Source organism: Paramacrobiotus metropolitanus, unplaced genomic scaffold (assembly GCF_019649055.1).
Source record: "Paramacrobiotus metropolitanus isolate TYO unplaced genomic scaffold, Prichtersi_v1.0 Parri_scaffold0000072, whole genome shotgun sequence".
NCBI lineage: Eukaryota > Metazoa > Tardigrada > Eutardigrada > Parachela > Macrobiotidae > Paramacrobiotus > Paramacrobiotus metropolitanus.
In genome coordinates, this window is record NW_026570292.1 from 482,597 (window position 1) to 499,338 (window position 16,742).

Below are 16,742 nucleotides of genomic sequence, written 5' to 3' on the forward strand. Positions count from 1 at the left end.
TGTTAGAATTTTATTCGCAGCAAAAATAGATAAGCTCTGCCACCGTCAGCTTTTAATTTTTCAGAGGATCGGAGTTGTAACACCATAAAAAACTAACGCTAAAAAATGCAGACTATGTGGTCATTACGCATGACATTCTTATCATTATACCTGTTTTTTGGAATAACCGTTTTTTCCCATTTCGGACATTTTCCCATAGCATAGAGGAAGTGTTACTTTTGTAAATGCCGTTTTGTTCTGGTGCATAGTTTGTACTCGTACCATGATACTTATTAAAGGTTTTTGTACTATTATGGCCTTACGTATCAGACACAAAGCACCCGATGCTTGAATTTAATTTATGAGCGCAATTAATCCAAATGGTGTCCTTAATGTTTCAACAGTTAATTAAGGCCGATTGTCTACGCACGAAAATATAATAAAAACTGCCCAAAAAGAAATACAGCGATTAATTCCTTTTTCAAATTATGTAACAACATTATTTTAACGGTATTAATAATCAAATAAATGTTAATAATAATAATAATAATAATTAAGACCAAAGCCGGCAACACAAGCAAAACCGAATTGGAGACACAACAAACAAACAACGAACCAAAAAAAAACAGCTGAGAATCCGTTAACGAAACTTATTAGCGAATACAAATAACCAATAACAAAATTAACACTAATAATAAAGAGCAGTCAATACGCATACGCGACAGTTCGTCGCGGGATATTTGGTTTTACGGACATTTCGTCTTAGGACAACATCGTAATTAATGTCACCATTATTAGCGAACAATCATTAATCGGCGTACATGTCATAACCCATGAGATTAATGAATTCCGCGGCGCCCTCATCGTTCAGCTGCACACCACTGTATCGCTGGCGGGCATTGGCGGGACCATGATTGTACGCTCTCCCAATTCCAAACACTTCCCGCAGCACCTTACCCAGCGTAATCCTAGTGTTGCTGTTCGGGTAGCGAAGCATGACGTCGTACACATTGATGTACTGCTGTAGGAAGTTGTTGACCTCGTCCACGAACAGAATTGCACCTAAATTGAAAAAAAACTTGTTAATAAAAATAAATTAAAAACAAAAAAAAACAATTGCGATATAAACTATTAAAAAAAATCAAAATAAAATATAAATACTGAATAACAACAGACATGACAAAAGAAACAACTATACAATTTACGTAAATCAAATTTCAACACCGTAAACAAGAATAGCGCGCTGACCGAGGATAACTACGCGTAATAATTATTATAACTATTCGCGGTATTGCATGTACCTATGATACATATTGCGCAAACAATCGCTTCTCTGTTCGAACTATGGGCTGGCTTTTTGTATGTACAAGTACTGTTCATACTGCACCATGTTAAATGATGCTGGTTTTGAAAATCGAAACGTACCCGGCCCAAATTCCATGTGCTGCAACACCCACGAGCGGATGAAGTTGGTGTTGGGGATCCCGTGGGGATTAACCGCGGCCGGAGCATGTGCAACAGGTGCCACCAGCGGCAGTGGAATTGGTCCAACCGGAGGCGGTGCTCCAAACGGCAACTGCAGTCCAACCGGCGGTCCAGCGGGAAGCGGCGGCCCAGCCGGCAGCGGCGGTCCTGCCGGCGGTCCAGCGGGCTGCGGCTGTCCAACCGGCGGTCCTGCCGGCAGCGCGGGCGGCCCAGCCAGCTGTGGCGGTCCTGCCTGTGGTCCAGCGGGCTGCAGCTGTCCAATCGGCGGTCCTGCCGGCAGGGCGGGCGGCCCAGCCAGCTGTGGCGGTCCAGCCAGTGGTCCAGCGGGCTGCGGCTGTCCAACCGGCGGTCCTACCGGCAGCGCCGGCGGTCCAGCCGGTAGTGGCGGTCCAGCCGGCTGCGGTGGTCCAGCAGGCCCCGGTGGTCCTGCTTCATCAGCTGGGCCGTTGATATACATGACCACCACCTTCCGGTTCATCACACGACACTGCGGGCATCGGCAGTTGGCTACGGCCCGCCAGTGGTATATACAGTGGAGATGGAACGTGTGCCCACACTCGGGCAAGCATCCCCACTGCCCGCTTTCATCGTCCAGACAAACCGAACAGTATAATACGTTAGGCATGTTTATTGCAGAAATGCAAGGTGGACAGCTAGACAATGGTTTATAAAAAAGCTAGATTGTGCTGCCGAGAGAAATCGGAAAAATAAAACTAGCGTGCGTGGTGCAAAAAGAGAGAACGAGAATTGCTCCTCTTGCTCTTGCTTACTGAACGAGACAATGCAGAGCATTATCGTTGTACACGGAGTTCGATTTATCCACTTGTTGCATACAGTGGGAGATCGAACGGGTACCGTGCGTACTTCCAGTATGCAAGTTGAAAATCGAACGCAGAATATACGGTGAAGATGCAGCTGCTATTGTCTTGTACGTACAAGTCAGTTCAATCTTGTTCCACATAAGAAGACAATGCAGAGCAGCACTGCGTTCGATTTTTCATGCCAGCGAGAGATCAAAGGGCACCGCGCGTGCTTCCAGCAAGCAAGTCAAAAATCGAACGCGAAGAGCGTACGGTGAAGATGCACTGCTATTGTCATGTGCGTACAAACCAGTTCGATTTTCCTCCACAGGACAAGACTATGCAGAGCAGCACTGCGTTCGATTTTGCTTGCCAGCGGGAGATCAAAGGATACCGCGCATTCTTCCAGCGAGCAAGGCAAAAATCGAACGCGTTAGCGATGCTGCAGTGCATTAACGAGTGCAGTACGTAGTATGTACGAGTTCGATTTTTGCTCGCTTATTACGTGAGCCTTCCTGTATTTGAAAAGCGCTACACTTGTTGCACACATACGGGACATAAAGCCCGCATCCAGAAATTGCAGTGAGTATTCAATTCAGTTCGAAACGGAACTCTGGTTACACGGAAATACTACACTGTGAAACTGACTATATGCAAGTGTACTGTATTCTCTTTTGTCATGAGAGCACGGCGGCATATGCATTATGCGAATGCAGTGCTGTCATAAGCATTAAGGTTACGAAAAGCTTAGTGCTGCGATGACAAGTACAGTATTGCAGAGATGATAAAATATATTATAAAAATTTTATTAGATGTATTTTTTAAGGCCCACCGGGGCATTTTTTTTCCACCCACCGGACTTTTTAAACTGGTTAGGAATCACCTAATTGTAATAGATAGTAGAAATTTTATCACGCTTCACATTGATACTACTCACAACCGTGCTTATCAAATCCACAGCGTGGTACGTCCGGCGGATAAGGTTGTCCACCAAACCACGCCCACAAGGCGGGTTGTATAACCGAAAGGGAATAATTGTCATAGCTACACGAGGCCGCTATCTGCAGCAACCAAGACAAGATTGTTGAAAACCAATAACAGAAATCTCTTGAGAGATGCAAACATTTATTCAGTTTTGAATGTGCATACCTCAAATCTTCCACTGCTGATATTCAGGCGAACAATAGGAGTTGCTACAGCATTCTTTCCATTAGGAACGAATTTAATCTGTCTAGACGGAAGATTGTAGGTATGATTGAGCAAATCGGTGATCACATCCGATGGAGTCAGGTAATCCAACACGGGACGAAGGCGTTGCAGCCCCTTTAAACGCCAAGCCAATCTTTATCCGCTGGCACAATGTTATCTTATTAGCGTCAGGTTTAGATTACTTGCAGAAAGACGGATATCACTTCCAAGAATAAGACGGACGTAGCATCTTTCTATAAACGAGAAATCCCAGAAGAAATTTCTTAAGTACTGTAATATGGCGAGTGACACATCTGACTCACTTGACTTTTCGGTGGGATCGTTCTGTTCAGCAAAACTTCCGACATTTCCGCCGATCGGTTTGTAAAGTTCTGCAGGTTGTCCCAGTCAATTCCCAAATCGGAAATTATAATCGTACATTGAAATCCTTGCAACGCTTTCTGCATGATTCAATTATAAATACAGAAGTTAGTTTACCGATCCTAACAGCACAATTAATCGATTCTTGCCATCTTACGCGGTCTTCTGCCTCGCTGTCATAGCTGTCGTTGTGCAACGCTTTCCAATCAAGTGGATCCGGCGTACTATAACTCGGCTGCCGGTAGGCTGCTATGAACACCTGGAAAGCGGATCGGTTGGTTCCCAAATTAAAACCTTGCATCTGACTTCGCAATTTCCGTGTAGTGCGTGTAAATAAAGCAGACTTACAAAATCGCCACTTGTCATGTTCATGTCGGATGCGGAAATCTATCCAGAACGGTAATTATAAATCGCGCAGTTTGGACCATGAAAGTCTTAAAAATTCGTACCAGTATCTTGCGTAGCAATTTTGGCAGCACCATGACATAAATAACTAAAAGAGTAACAGCATCAAAGTTACAAGACTGGCAGCACCATGACATAAATAACTAAAAGAGTAACAGCATCAAAGTTACAAGACTGCATTGAACTTACAAGATTAAGCTTTTCTACTTACTGCGAACATGCTGTCGCATCGCCTCCAGAACCGCCGTGGTATTCTCCTCGATATAGCGTGTCGTCAATTTCGGTCGATAAGCATTTCCGGCTATAAACTGGTTATCCCAGAAATACCACTGAAAACCCTGTACGCAGTCCCAGTAATACATGACGTCGTCTTCACCACAAAGGATACCGAAAATTTTCCAGTTATTGAAGGTCATGATGGCTTTCAGCGATCCAAACATGCTTAAACTGGGTGTTGGGTATATGTTAAGTGTTGTTGGGTAATAGCTGGTATTGGACAGATCCGCATAAGAAGCGGCAGACAGGAACAGAAGGTCAGCCGCTATCAAATTAAGTCTGCTTTTGCTAAAAAAACACTGGCTTCTCTAATTTAACATAAAGACTGCCTTCTATGAAGTATTACAGTTTTTATATATCTGTATTAGCGATCGATAACAACTGATAGATTGTGATTTAAGTAAGTGTACTGTGTACTCACTAACCACTTGCAAAAAAGCCAATATCCCAATTAGGATCTGCACAAAACACCTCTGAAAACAGAACGATTTTGTAATTTAACGCAAGACCATTATTATTATTAGGCATTAGAAACAGTAAACATTTGTCCCTGTTTGGAAATAATTACCTCCGGCAACAATCGTGGTAATTTGTTCGGCACTAATCGGTTTAAATAAATCCGGCTCCCTCCCATACAGTTCCGCCAATAAAGGAAACGACCTCACAGCAAACTCACACGGATCGCTCAAGATATTACCGGTGTCGTGACTGACCAATGATATGACACGCATATCGGCCAGCAAATCCGGATACATTTCCCGCACCATGTCGAATGTCACATTGACCACAGCGGGATTAATGTACCCGGGGATTCGGGAATTAAACGCTGCTGTATCGTCAATTCCCACATGGACAAAATTGACCCTAAGAGCGTCAGTGTGGGCATTCAGTACATGTATAATGAACATACAGTATAATGTGTGGTGATTATGCATGATAAATGCATGGTGCAGACGCGGCGAGATTCCTTTGATATGGATTAAACTGACGATGAACACGATATTGTCATAACGCTAAACAACAACGGAAGTCAGCGGATGATGAGGTTAAACAAGTGCCGGTTTGCGGATCGAGACGGGATGATACACATCTGAGAAACTTGGTAATGATTGCCCGAAGTATTGATTACATTACAAATATTGCACTGTGCTTTTGCTCCCAACGTACGAATACGATATCGATAAAATGCATACATATTATGTGTACTACGATACGATAGTTTTCCACCAGGCGCGGTTAACATTTGCTGGTGCATCCAGCGGAAAATTATACGAGCTTATGGATTGCATGACGTCAGTTCTGCTAATGCCGTTATTTTTCTGCTCAATAATCGCATGCAAATATTGCATAAGTGCTTACCTTTACTTTGTACAGTTGTGTTTCTCTTTTTTGTAGCTAGCTAATTGGCACAATTGGACGATAAAAAGTACAGTAAGAACTACTGAAAGCTGCATTGCCTTTCAGAAATGTACATGATTTAAACTCATAAATTAACTCAATCAATCAATAAAATGTAAATGTAATTTGGAATACATACGCAAATAAAGCAACCAAATCGTTCGTATCGATTCTTAGCCTGCAAAAATGTTAAAGGCCTCATCACATAACTATGGCGAACATATGTAAATATCGACTGGCTCGCGTTTTCGGCGTTAACTGTACATTAAAAAGCAGAAAAAAATGTCAGCAAAACGTTGAGTTTTGCGTTCTGCACCTACCAGTAGAACGTCGTTCCATAAATTTTGCTAGCACATCTCATTTTCGGAAATCGACGTGATCAGCCTTTACATCAACAGCTGCAGATACGTTCAGTGTTCCATATCCACATCTACATTACTGTAACATAAACATTCGACGTAAGGGTAACTAACATAAGGAAATAAATCCAAAACATTAATCTTTGAGCTGAATCGACGAAGTGCGTTGTTTGGAAGTGACGAAAACGTGCCAATCGGCGCCTAACATGTGTTCGCTGTTGGAAAGCTGGCTCCTGGTTTGCGTAGTGCCTTTATCTGACAGTTATCCGCTAAATACTTAAATATTCAATACCCATATCGGTACGCAGGGCATCTTCTTAATATCGGTACGCAGGGCAGCCTTTTAAGTGTTGTTGAAAGTTTTTCAATTTATGGTTAGGATCGTGCGTTTTTAGTACATGTTATTTCAATTTTGGATCGTGCGCCACTGGCTAGCAGCAGCGCGACCTCGATACTGCGTTTTAACTGAATTGGGTAACATTACAATTGCGCAGATAACAACGGTACACTACCATCAGTCGGCTATAAAACCAACCCACAATTTTTAAGTTTAGACAGTGCGAACATGTGAATTTGTTTGAATTACTAAATTACTATTACAAGATTAGCGCTGTAGAAATCTGCTGTAAATCTTTCCACGCCATGTTTGGCATCGTTAGCACACAACTGGCCAACTCAGATCAGGCTGTACAAACGGAAGTACAAAAACCGACGGACCCCATGTGCGTGAAAAACTCAGAAATGGAAAACGTCACGTAAAACATGACTGTGGATAAAATGTCATACGGCTAATTTTATTTTGAAACTCATAAATACATAAAATAATCGTCCAAGATAAAAAATTTGCAAGGTGCAACGAGCCAAAACAGCTGGCTTGCTTAATTACAAAAAAAACATTACCTAACTCTGTAGTGAATCTCGAAACTCATAATACAAAATTCGAAAGACCGCTGTGTAAAACGTTTTGTGTCGCAGCATCCCGAAGCGCCGTCCTTTACTTCCCTCACTTTCAAGGTTAAGGAGAGTCCAGATTCAGTTGACCAGTTAGACACTGCCCTATCGAACACAACTCAGTTAAAAATCAAGCAGCACCCTGCAGTGCTGCACGCATTTCACTCATTCAAGTAAAATGCGCTCCCTGTTTCTGCAAGATTTGGAATAATGATTTCTGCTAGATTGTTTACCCTTTTTTATAGTCATTACCGCACAGCCGAAGGCTGTTTTGGCCTCTGAAAATCGACAGGGATGCGGGTTCCATACATCGGCATCTTCGTCGTACACCTCGATATCCGAATCGGTATCTTCAGAACAGCCACCCAGAACGTAAATCTTGCCATCCACGTACGCATATCCAGCTGCGCAATGCTCGTTGATCGTATCACCTGCACGTACATAATGAAAGACGCGTCTTCATACCAATCGAAACACAAAGTATGTACATATAAAAATAGTCAAACTGTTACCAACAAAAACAACAGACAATCAGCCACAATTAATCAACTTACGCTTTTTCAACCACTGACCACTCGTCGGATCGTACGCTTCGACGCAACGCAAAGCCTCGCCGGAATTTTCGCCACCTAAGATGACACAATCAGTGGGTAATTTACACAATCTATGTCAACGTTAACATGTACTCGTAAGTACCATCCTCTTCCTACCAATAACGTAAATGTAGCCATTGGGACCCACACAGGCGCTACAAAAGCTTCGCGCAGTTGGCATATCCGCTAGTTTACTCCACGCATCCGTTTCTGGATTGTAACAGAAGGTGGAATTAACAGGATGATCTGCTTCTGGTTCTGAGCATCCTCCAAACGTGTACACCCGGTCCCGGGAAGCGACCATGGCAAAGCCAACCAACGGAAGCGGTAGACCAGCCGCAGACTGCCAGACATCTTTATCTGCATTATAAAATTCCATGGTAGCTTCATCGGTGCAGCCACCGGCCACGTAAATACGGCCATTAAGAGCGGCTACACCTCCAAAAGCTCGACCGACTTGCATGGGTGCCAGATCAGTACACTCGTTCACTAACAAATCCAGCTGACAAACTCGCTTTAAGCAATCCGAAGCTTTTGCTTCCACTCCACCACAAATAATAAGCGAGTTGTCTTCCGCAGTCACCAAGCCACATCCAGCTACAGGTTGCGGACGTTTTGATCTTTCGAGAAGCCAAACACCCGAGATTGATGGACTGAAAATTTGCACTGCATCCAGTATGTTCTCGTCATGATCCAAGCCACCAACACATACTATCACCTTCGGAGAACCTTATAAATTGAAAGCAACAATATAACCAGAAGCATTATTACTAATGCAAATGCAAGTTCATCGTAATACACACGAGTGGCACGAGACAAACTGCAGAGTGCATCGTTACTCAATGAAAGCTACATTTTTCATACGGCACAATACTTTATTTAAACAGCAGTGACTTATCTTGCTGTAGTTCACTTAACTGGACACAAACAAAATAAATAACATCCGCTCACCGTATGATTCCCGTGGCCGACATCGAGAGGGTATTGCTTCACTTCTTCGACCAGGAAGTTGCTCGATAATGTTGGACTGGCATGAACCATTCAATGCGGTAGAGCTAATAAGCCCATTGAAAAGAGCCAAAAAATAATCTTCGAGTCGCTTCGGCGAAAGAAAGGGCACACGGATGTACTGCAAAACATCCGATAGCTGTGCGTGACGTCCAGTGTGGTCGTAATCAAACCAGCGTTTCACAGCCTCAAACACTTCATCCTCGCTTTCAACGCGCAAATCGTCAGAAGCAGCCAGCTCCATGATCTAAAAATGCATAAAATGCCATAAATCAAGAACACAGCGTGGTATTGCCATCGTTCAACTGAACTCACAAACAACTATTAACAATCAAGTACAGTAGCACTGCCGTGTGAAGTGTGAACCACTTCTCGAAAACGAACAGCAATAAAAGCCACAAACACAATAACAAACAAGAACACAACGAACAAAAACATTACCTACAAACCAAACGAGTAGCGAAAGGAATTTTAAAAAAGGCAAAATTCATTTAATGCCGCAAACCGTCATGATATTGTTCATTGTTTGGTCTTCTGTTAGTATAATCCGTATATTAAACTGCACATCCAACATCACAAATTTCTGAATGTCTGCTTACCGTTTCTGCATCGACGAGCAAGAATTCAGTGCTTTGAGCAATTTTCACAAAATGACGCAAGATTAAACTTCTGGTCTTCTCAGCTAGACGCGCATTATTATGCATCTTGGCCAACGAAGAAACCTGCAGATAACTGGACACATCCATGTGCTTTTCCAAGAAATCCCAGCACAGCGTAGCGACGTGAGGGAAATCCAAAAATATCGCCGCAGCGAGCAGTGGCTGAATACTGTCGTGGTCAATGAGAACTGGCAAAGCGTACGCATAATCCACCAACCTTAGAATACAAACGAAACAAAATTTGTCAGACAATATACAAATATCACAAATATTCATGACGGGAAAATCCAGGCGCAGCTTTACAGGAAGTCAACTGGTGCAACACAAACTCAACATGAACCTCGGATGAAAATTAATACTGAGCACCTACTTGCGCAGTGTGTTACTCGGAATATTGTGCAGCTGGATCTCTTTTTCAGAAGACTCCTTCCAGTCCGATGCAAACATGGTACGAAAGTAGCTACTTTGGGCGCTGAGCACCAGGCGATGACAGGGGATCCCGGCGGCTGACTCTTCCGCGCCTTTCAGCACCACGTCGCAGAAAACTCCACTGCTCTTCATCTCCTGCAGTCCGACAGCGAGTCGGCCAGTCATGGCGCCCTCCACAGAGGAACGAACACTGGCCGATTCTCCACAGGGTTGGGTTTGTCCCGATGACATGGCCAAGTTAAACTGAGAAGGGTACCACTACCGATCGAAGTAAAGGAGCAAACCTGCGTCGGATGGCACCTGTTGAAGCTAGCTAGGTAGCACTTTGGTTGAAACAGTGACCAGTGTCGCCAATACGCAGGTAGCTCACAATCAAGTTTCTAAGCGGTATGAAGTATGAACTTGAAAGATATCAGTTTTAGAGACCAGTACGAGAAAGGGCAGTTTGACTGTCTAAAAAACTACAACATGGAAAGGAATCGCTGATTAATTGGCAATCCCACATTCTGACGGATAAGTCGATCATAAAAATTAATATACTAGTATGGGAAGTTGGGAACCGACACGACTGTGTATATGTGCACCGTGCAGTGGCGTCACTGGCGTGCAGCTTGCGGATTAAGTACGAGTACGTACGTACTGTAGCCGTACAAATGAGATCTGCAGTGTAAATGTGCAGCATCTCATTGGTGCCGGAAGCAGAACCGGAACTGAATGTTTAAAGAAACACTGTGCTTGTACGAATTGTCCAGTTGGATTTTTTAGACTTATGAGAATTGAAAAGATGTCTGAAATTTGAATTTCTAAAATCATTTTCCCCCATTGACTTACAGCTGTTTAGAAATGCTAAGCATTAGATGACCCAGGCGGTCCAATCACAAAGAACATGTGATCACTGGAAATTACTGCATAAACTGAGGTTACGTACAACTGGTACAAGTACGTGCAGGATCACAACGGAGATAATTATAGGTAAACGAGTAGGGCATTATCATCACCAAACATAAACTGCGTTGAACGTATTTTTAATTTAGTGATTGCTTTGTTGAGTAGTCAAGCCTTTTAAAACGCGCTCTTAACAAAAGAACATTAACAAGGTCTCTTAACAAGGTCTGCATTTCAAACCGCAAAATTAATTATTACGAACTATGACATGTTCAATGATTGGCAAACCCCGCAATCGTAAGCAGAGCATCATTGCATTTGCGAAAACTCCAGTAGTACGCTGTGAGATTGTCGTTCGGTCACTGTAAAGATTTCAATGGCTCCAGCCAAAACGTCTGCATTTCGCCCTTGCTCTGCAAAAGAATCATTATTTTTGTCTAGCCAAAGCACCGGAAAGTAATAGCGCAACCTTTATGGAAAGAGTTCCACGTAGTACAAAACGAAGATTGTCTCTGTGGAAAGCGAGGCGTTCTACGGAGTGGCTCACGTGAACCTTGCCAGCTAACCATAAGGAAAGGAACATTAAAAATTATCATTTTGGGTATTCTTCAAGCGCTTAATTGATTAGGTTTCCAAACAGTTCCTAAGTGAGTGTATTTGTAATAAACTGGCAGCTGTTCCAGACAGATCAGATTATAAATATGTAATGTATTTTCTAATTTATGTACAATCACAAAAGTATGCAAGTTGCAGTTACATTTCATTCGCATAAAGAATTCACAATGCGTACCTTCGCCATGAGTTTCCATTCGACTGGCTGTGTTAACAGTGTCACCGAACCTACCCAATCAAAATACTTCATCAAATTGCCAGGCCATTCAGCAATTACACACGTACAGGCAGTATCGAGGCATTTTTCGGCCGATCACTCCAGCGACAACCGGTCCTGTCGCGAAATAAGTACCCTGTTATGAAGACAGCCGAACGCTGACTGTGTAAAAAATTGACATCTTTACCGGAATTAATGCCGACCCGAGCACTAAGCTCCTCGGCAGCTAGGCAGCTTCTTGCCGAAGTTAACAATTGCAACGACAACAAGCACAGCTCAGCTGCGTGGTCCGTCCCATTTGGTGTCGGAACTCCGCTTGCCACCTTTGAAAGCAAATGATTACGGGCATGACCTTTCGGTTGATCCGTATGTAGTGTCCTTACCATATACGAATCATTGATAGTTTCCACTTTATACGTGTCGTACAATCCGAATATCCTGTCGAACTCCGAATACACGCTGTTCAGCAGCGATACAATATCCCAGGGCGAATACGTGGACAACAAATGAGAAAATCCGGGGATATCGCTGAACAGTACAGATGCGCTGTCGAACTTTTCCGGCAAGATTTCTTGCTTAAGGCGCAGCTTATGGACAACCGACCTAAACAACCGCTACTGAGTGCAAGTATTTTTCATTTTCTGAATTTCTTGTTACTTTGGTAGCATTTCTGCCAAAAGCGCATCAACATTATCCCGTTCTTCCACCAGGCTTCTCGTCTTTTCTCTAACGATGAATTCTAGCTGCCGACTTTGTTCGTCCATCCGCCAGAGAACGTAGTCAACAATGTTTCGCGGTAAGCGCAACTGACCAAAGAGTTTCTGCAGCTGCATCGTAGTGGGACGCAGTGCTGCATCAGTCTGGAGACACTGTTCCGTTAATTGCCGCCATTTCTGTTGTGTTAATGACTTTCCTGTGGCTTCCGTATCTGTAACGTCCATTTCTGCGTAGTAAACAACTGAATGCCGGTTCACAAAGGTAGTCATCGCGTTTGGTTACGCAATCAAATATTATAAAACTCACTTTTATTTCCGTTAAGCATTTGGCTAATTACTCCAAATTTCCGCACATCGTCAGCACGAAAATAGATCACTTTGTCGTGAAGGGCGGGGAACTGTTGGGCTGTTAGTGATTTTCCCAAACATTCCATTAAATGAAAGCACCCCGTTTTGGCAATTTTCAGTCTATAGCGATGGTTGATAAAGCATGCCTCCGGAGAAAGAGTTCCAAGAAACTGCAGGGTGGAGGAATGGATGTACGATAAACCCTGTCACCAACAATGCTTTTACTGTACACATTTTTCGTGACAAACAACTGAACGGTTGCCGTTGTAAACATCCACGATAGTGTACCTGTAAAAGATCCCACAGCAAAGCCAATCGAATAGTGTCATCCCGAAGCACGGAACGCGCCTGCAGAACGTCGCTAATGTTGCCGCGTTCATCGAATTCCCACACTAACCAACACGAGTCTTTGATGAAACTGATGCCGTGGAACGATCCGATATTTGGATGTGATAGTTTTAATACCTGTCCAAAGAAACTGACGTTGTACCAAAGGTCACGCGCAGCATGATGAACGCAGCATTGATCCAGGAGGTCAGAAGCACAGTTAACAGTGTTGCATTTTGACAATAGTTCACATAAGCTCAAATTTTTACGTACATCTAATACGATTGCTCGAGACTTTGCGCTGCGTACAATGGCTGATTTGGGTATATTCTGTCCAAGACGAACTGTGAACGAAGCATTTTGCAATGCTGATGAAACATTTGGGTCCTCCAGCAATACAGCGGAAAACATTTTGTCATTCGCCCTCTTTCTGTTAAAAAAGAGATATGCTTTACTGGATTTTCCGGGAACAGCTTTGCAATGCGCTTATATAAATTCTACTACAACTTCTATACATTATGGCTTGATAATGTTAGTTAAAATGTTAGTTAGAAATACGGTAGCAGATGTTGTAACGCACCTTATACAATAGCCTGTAACAAAGGTCACGCACAGCATGACCGCAACCACTACCACCGGTGCAATAATTTCTGCAAGACTCATGGCATAGAACTTCTGGCTGGTCACACTTGAATGGCTACAATTTTGCGCGACATACCGATTTTCTTGCTGTCACAGCCGTGCTTATCAAACCCACAGCGTGGTACATCCGGTGGATAGGGACGTCCACCGAACCAGGCCCATAGCACGGGTTTTATAATGGAAAGGGAATTATTGTCATAGCTACACCAGGCCGCAATCTACAATAATCAGCATAAACAGAAACGCATAGCAGTCATCTGCATTCTGTGCTTCTTGCCCAGCTTTGTTCAGATTTGTATGCACATACTTCAAATTTTCCACTGCTGACATTTAGGCGGACTATGGGTGTCGGTACATCATTCAATCCGTTGGGGTAGAATTTGACCTCCCTAGACGGAAGGTTGTAGGTATGGTTGAGCAAATCGATGATCACATCCGAAGGAGTTAGATAATCCAGCACGTGGCGAAGGCGTTGTAACCCCTTTAAAACAAAGTTTTATCAGCCCATGCAATGTTACCTGACTATATTAGCTTCCGTTTTCGATTACCTGCAGAAAGACGGATATAACTTCGAAGAACATGACGGACGTTTGGTCTCTCTATAAAATGCCCATTTTGGAATTTTAGATTTGCGAGTACCACGTGTGACTTGACTAACTTGGCCATTCGGTGGGATCGTTCTGTTCAGCAAAACTTCCGACATTTCCGCTGACCGGTTTGTGAAGTTCTGCATGTTGTCCCAGTCAATTCCCAAATCAGAAATTATAATGGTGCACTGAAATCCTTGCAGAGCCTTCTGTATAAACAGAGTTTGTGTTTATTGTAACACAAATAAATTAACATGTTATTGTAATAACGAGCAGATTGTCTTACACGGTCGTCTGCCTCGCTGTCATAGCTGTCATTCTGGAACGCTTTCCAGTCAAGTGGATCCGGCGTAAGATAACTCGGTTGCCGGTAAGCTGCTATGAATACCTACCCGAGTAGTCGTAGTGAGCGAATAATTTACTTCCCCAAGTAAAACCGTTCTCCAAGCTTCGCAAAACTGCCCGTAGTGTAGATAAGGAAAACTTACAAAATCACCGTTAGTCATGTTCAGGTCGAATGCGGTAATCTATCAAGAACGGCCAAAATTAAACGTTCGCGATTTTATCCCCCATTAAATTGTTAATTAATACATACCAGTATCTTGCGTAGTAGTTTTGGCAGCACCATGACATATATGACTAGAACAAAATCGTTAGCGTTAATGGAGTGATCAGCTTCGTACGTTGTAGTTCAATTTCTGTATGAAACTGTTGCACTTACTGCGCACATGCTGTCGCATGCTCTTCAAGATTGCCGTGGTATTCTCCTCGATATTGCGCGTCGTCAGTTTCGGGCGATAAGCATTTCCGGCTATAAATTGGTTATCCCAGAAAAACTGAAGACCCTCTACACAGTCCCATCTGTACATGTCATCATCTTCGCCGCACAGGATCCCGAAAACTGTCCAGTTGTATAAAGTCATAACGGCTTTCAGTGATCCAAACATGTTAGAACTGGGCGTTGGATATATGTTTAGTGTTGTTGGGTAATAAGTGGTATTGGACAGGCTAGTAACAGATGTGGCGGACAGAAACAAAAGGTCAGCCGCTATATAATTGAAAGTTTATCATTTGATTTTGCTTGGTAAACATAACAGATCTGTTGTGAAGCACCAGTGATTTTGGCTTATAAGCGACGGAAGTACTGCACGATGAACAACAGCTCCTTCTCGACAAATTAGACACCAACGGTATTATTTTAGTTGGGGATTCAAAAAAACTGCTGTACTGCATTCACTAACCACTTGCAAAAAGGCCGATATCCAAATTAGGATCCAAACAATATATCTCTGTAAGCACAACACTTTCTTGTGTACTGTACATAAGCTGGATACAGCGTTTTCCAGTACACATTACTAATTACCTCCGGCCACAATCGCGGTAATTTGTTCTCTATTAATCGGTTTGAACAAATCCGGTTCCTTCCCATACAGTTCGGCCAATAAGGGAAACGACCGTACAGCAAACTCACACCGGTCAGTCAAATTACCGGTGTCGTGACTGACCAAAGATATGACCCTCATATCGGCCAGCAAATCCGGATACATTTCCCGCGCCATGTCGAATGTCACATTAACAACAGCGGGATTAACGTACCCGGGAATTCGCGAACTAATCGCTGCTTTGTCATCAATTCCCACATAGACAAAGTTGACCTTAAGAGCGCCAGTTTGTGCATGCAGCACATGTACATACAGTATAATGAACATGCAGTATGGTGTCCGGTAATTATGCATGATAAACGCATGATCTGGCGCGGAGGAATTTTTTTAACATGAATTAAACTGACGGTGAACACGATATTGTGATAATGACGAAAAACAACGGAAGTCAGCGAATGATAGAGTTAAATAGGCTCCATTTGCGGATAGAGCCGAGATGACACACGTCTGAGAAACATGGTACATAGTGATTACCAGAAGTATTGATTACATGTTAAATACTGGACTGTGCTTTTCCTCTCAACGTTAAATGAATACGAGCAGAAGTATGAAATTACTATGAATACAAGATCGATGCACTGGACTACGTCATCTGTAAAAGTACGTGTACAATACTACTTACTGTTCCATCCTGCCAGTTCAGTTTACCAGTACATCGACCGATAATTATGCGAAATTATTGATCACATACATGGCGTCAGATTTGCTTCGACTGAAATTTTTGTTTTTTACTGTATCACTTTTGTTTGCGCTATGAGCAACGAAATTTTCACACGTTCTACATAAATTGTCAGAAACAGGAAACACAAGCTTTTGACACAGCTACGTCTACAAACACAGGGGGGCGAATAACAGAATAGATCTAAATTCGCCGCCGGTGGTGCTGTTTCCCTTGTAGACGCTGCCTTTCCTCGCTGAATTTCTTTGCCGATCCGGTTACGTAAAAACTCTAGTGCTCGCGGTTCGCCTGAGTGCAGTTATAACAGTTTAATATTACAGAAGTACAACTGTACAGATACGTACCTTCATTTTGTACAGAGAGTAAAAGCCAATAG

The 16,742-nt window shown here is 43.0% G+C and overlaps 3 protein-coding genes across 3 annotated transcripts; all 3 read right to left on the reverse strand.

Annotated features, from left to right (window-relative positions):
• Positions 1–693: 693 nt before the first annotated feature.
• On the reverse strand, positions 694–4,632 carry LOC129594894 (atrial natriuretic peptide receptor 1-like). The gene is made up of 9 exons (XM_055491752.1): positions 4,450–4,632; positions 4,283–4,326; positions 4,182–4,220; positions 3,991–4,092; positions 3,776–3,913; positions 3,656–3,706; positions 3,414–3,587; positions 3,202–3,325; positions 694–1,041 (listed from the first exon to the last, which is right to left on the reverse strand). The coding sequence occupies exons 1-9, from the start codon at positions 4,598–4,600 to the stop codon at positions 788–790; spliced, it is 1,077 nt and encodes a 358-aa protein (XP_055347727.1). The 5' UTR covers positions 4,601–4,632; the 3' UTR covers positions 694–787.
• A 2,558-nt stretch (positions 4,633–7,190) lies between these two features.
• Positions 7,191–10,389, reverse strand: LOC129594892 (kelch-like protein 12). Its single transcript, XM_055491751.1, has 7 exons — positions 9,853–10,389; positions 9,423–9,699; positions 8,767–9,070; positions 7,933–8,544; positions 7,777–7,851; positions 7,456–7,653; positions 7,191–7,327 (listed from the first exon to the last, which is right to left on the reverse strand). The coding sequence occupies exons 1-7, from the start codon at positions 10,140–10,142 to the stop codon at positions 7,287–7,289; spliced, it is 1,797 nt and encodes a 598-aa protein (XP_055347726.1). The 5' UTR covers positions 10,143–10,389; the 3' UTR covers positions 7,191–7,286.
• Positions 10,390–11,110: 721 nt separating this feature from the next.
• Positions 11,111–12,415, reverse strand: LOC129594933 (atrial natriuretic peptide receptor 1-like). The gene is made up of 7 exons (XM_055491797.1): positions 12,283–12,415; positions 12,009–12,228; positions 11,813–11,948; positions 11,694–11,742; positions 11,587–11,636; positions 11,266–11,357; positions 11,111–11,209 (listed from the first exon to the last, which is right to left on the reverse strand). Exons 1-7 carry the CDS (start codon positions 12,387–12,389, stop codon positions 11,156–11,158), a joined length of 708 nt encoding a protein of 235 aa, XP_055347772.1. The 5' UTR covers positions 12,390–12,415; the 3' UTR covers positions 11,111–11,155.
• Positions 12,416–16,742: the final 4,327 nt, after the last annotated feature.

Bases quoted from the DNA above. Each gene is read 5' to 3' on its own strand.
- LOC129594892 (XM_055491751.1), bottom strand. From the start codon at position 10,142: ATGTCATCGGGACAAACCCAACCCTGTGGAGAATCGGCCAGTGTTCGT. The intron at 8,545-8,766 runs GTGAGCGGATGT...TCAATTTATAAG, and splicing joins TCGGCCACGGGAATCATACG to GTTCTCCGAAGGTGATAGTA. The intron at 7,852-7,932 runs GTAGGAAGAGGA...GTGTCATCTTAG, and splicing joins TGGCTACATTTACGTTATTG to GTGGCGAAAATTCCGGCGAG.
- LOC129594933 (XM_055491797.1), bottom strand. From the start codon at position 12,389: ATGGACGAACAAAGTCGGCAGCTAGAATTCATCGTTAGAGAAAAGACG. The intron at 11,358-11,586 runs GTACGCATTGTG...CCTTATGGTTAG, and splicing joins AATGGAAACTCATGGCGAAG to CTGGCAAGGTTCACGTGAGC. The intron at 11,210-11,265 runs GTTGCGCTATTA...ATTCTTTTGCAG, and splicing joins GTGGAACTCTTTCCATAAAG to AGCAAGGGCGAAATGCAGAC.
- LOC129594894 (XM_055491752.1), bottom strand. From the start codon at position 4,600: ATGTATTACTGGGACTGCGTACAGGGTTTTCAGTGGTATTTCTGGGAT. The intron at 3,588-3,655 runs GTAATCTAAACC...TGGCGTTTAAAG, and splicing joins TGATATCCGTCTTTCTGCAA to GGGCTGCAACGCCTTCGTCC. The intron at 3,326-3,413 runs GTATGCACATTC...TGGTTGCTGCAG, and splicing joins TCAGCAGTGGAAGATTTGAG to ATAGCGGCCTCGTGTAGCTA.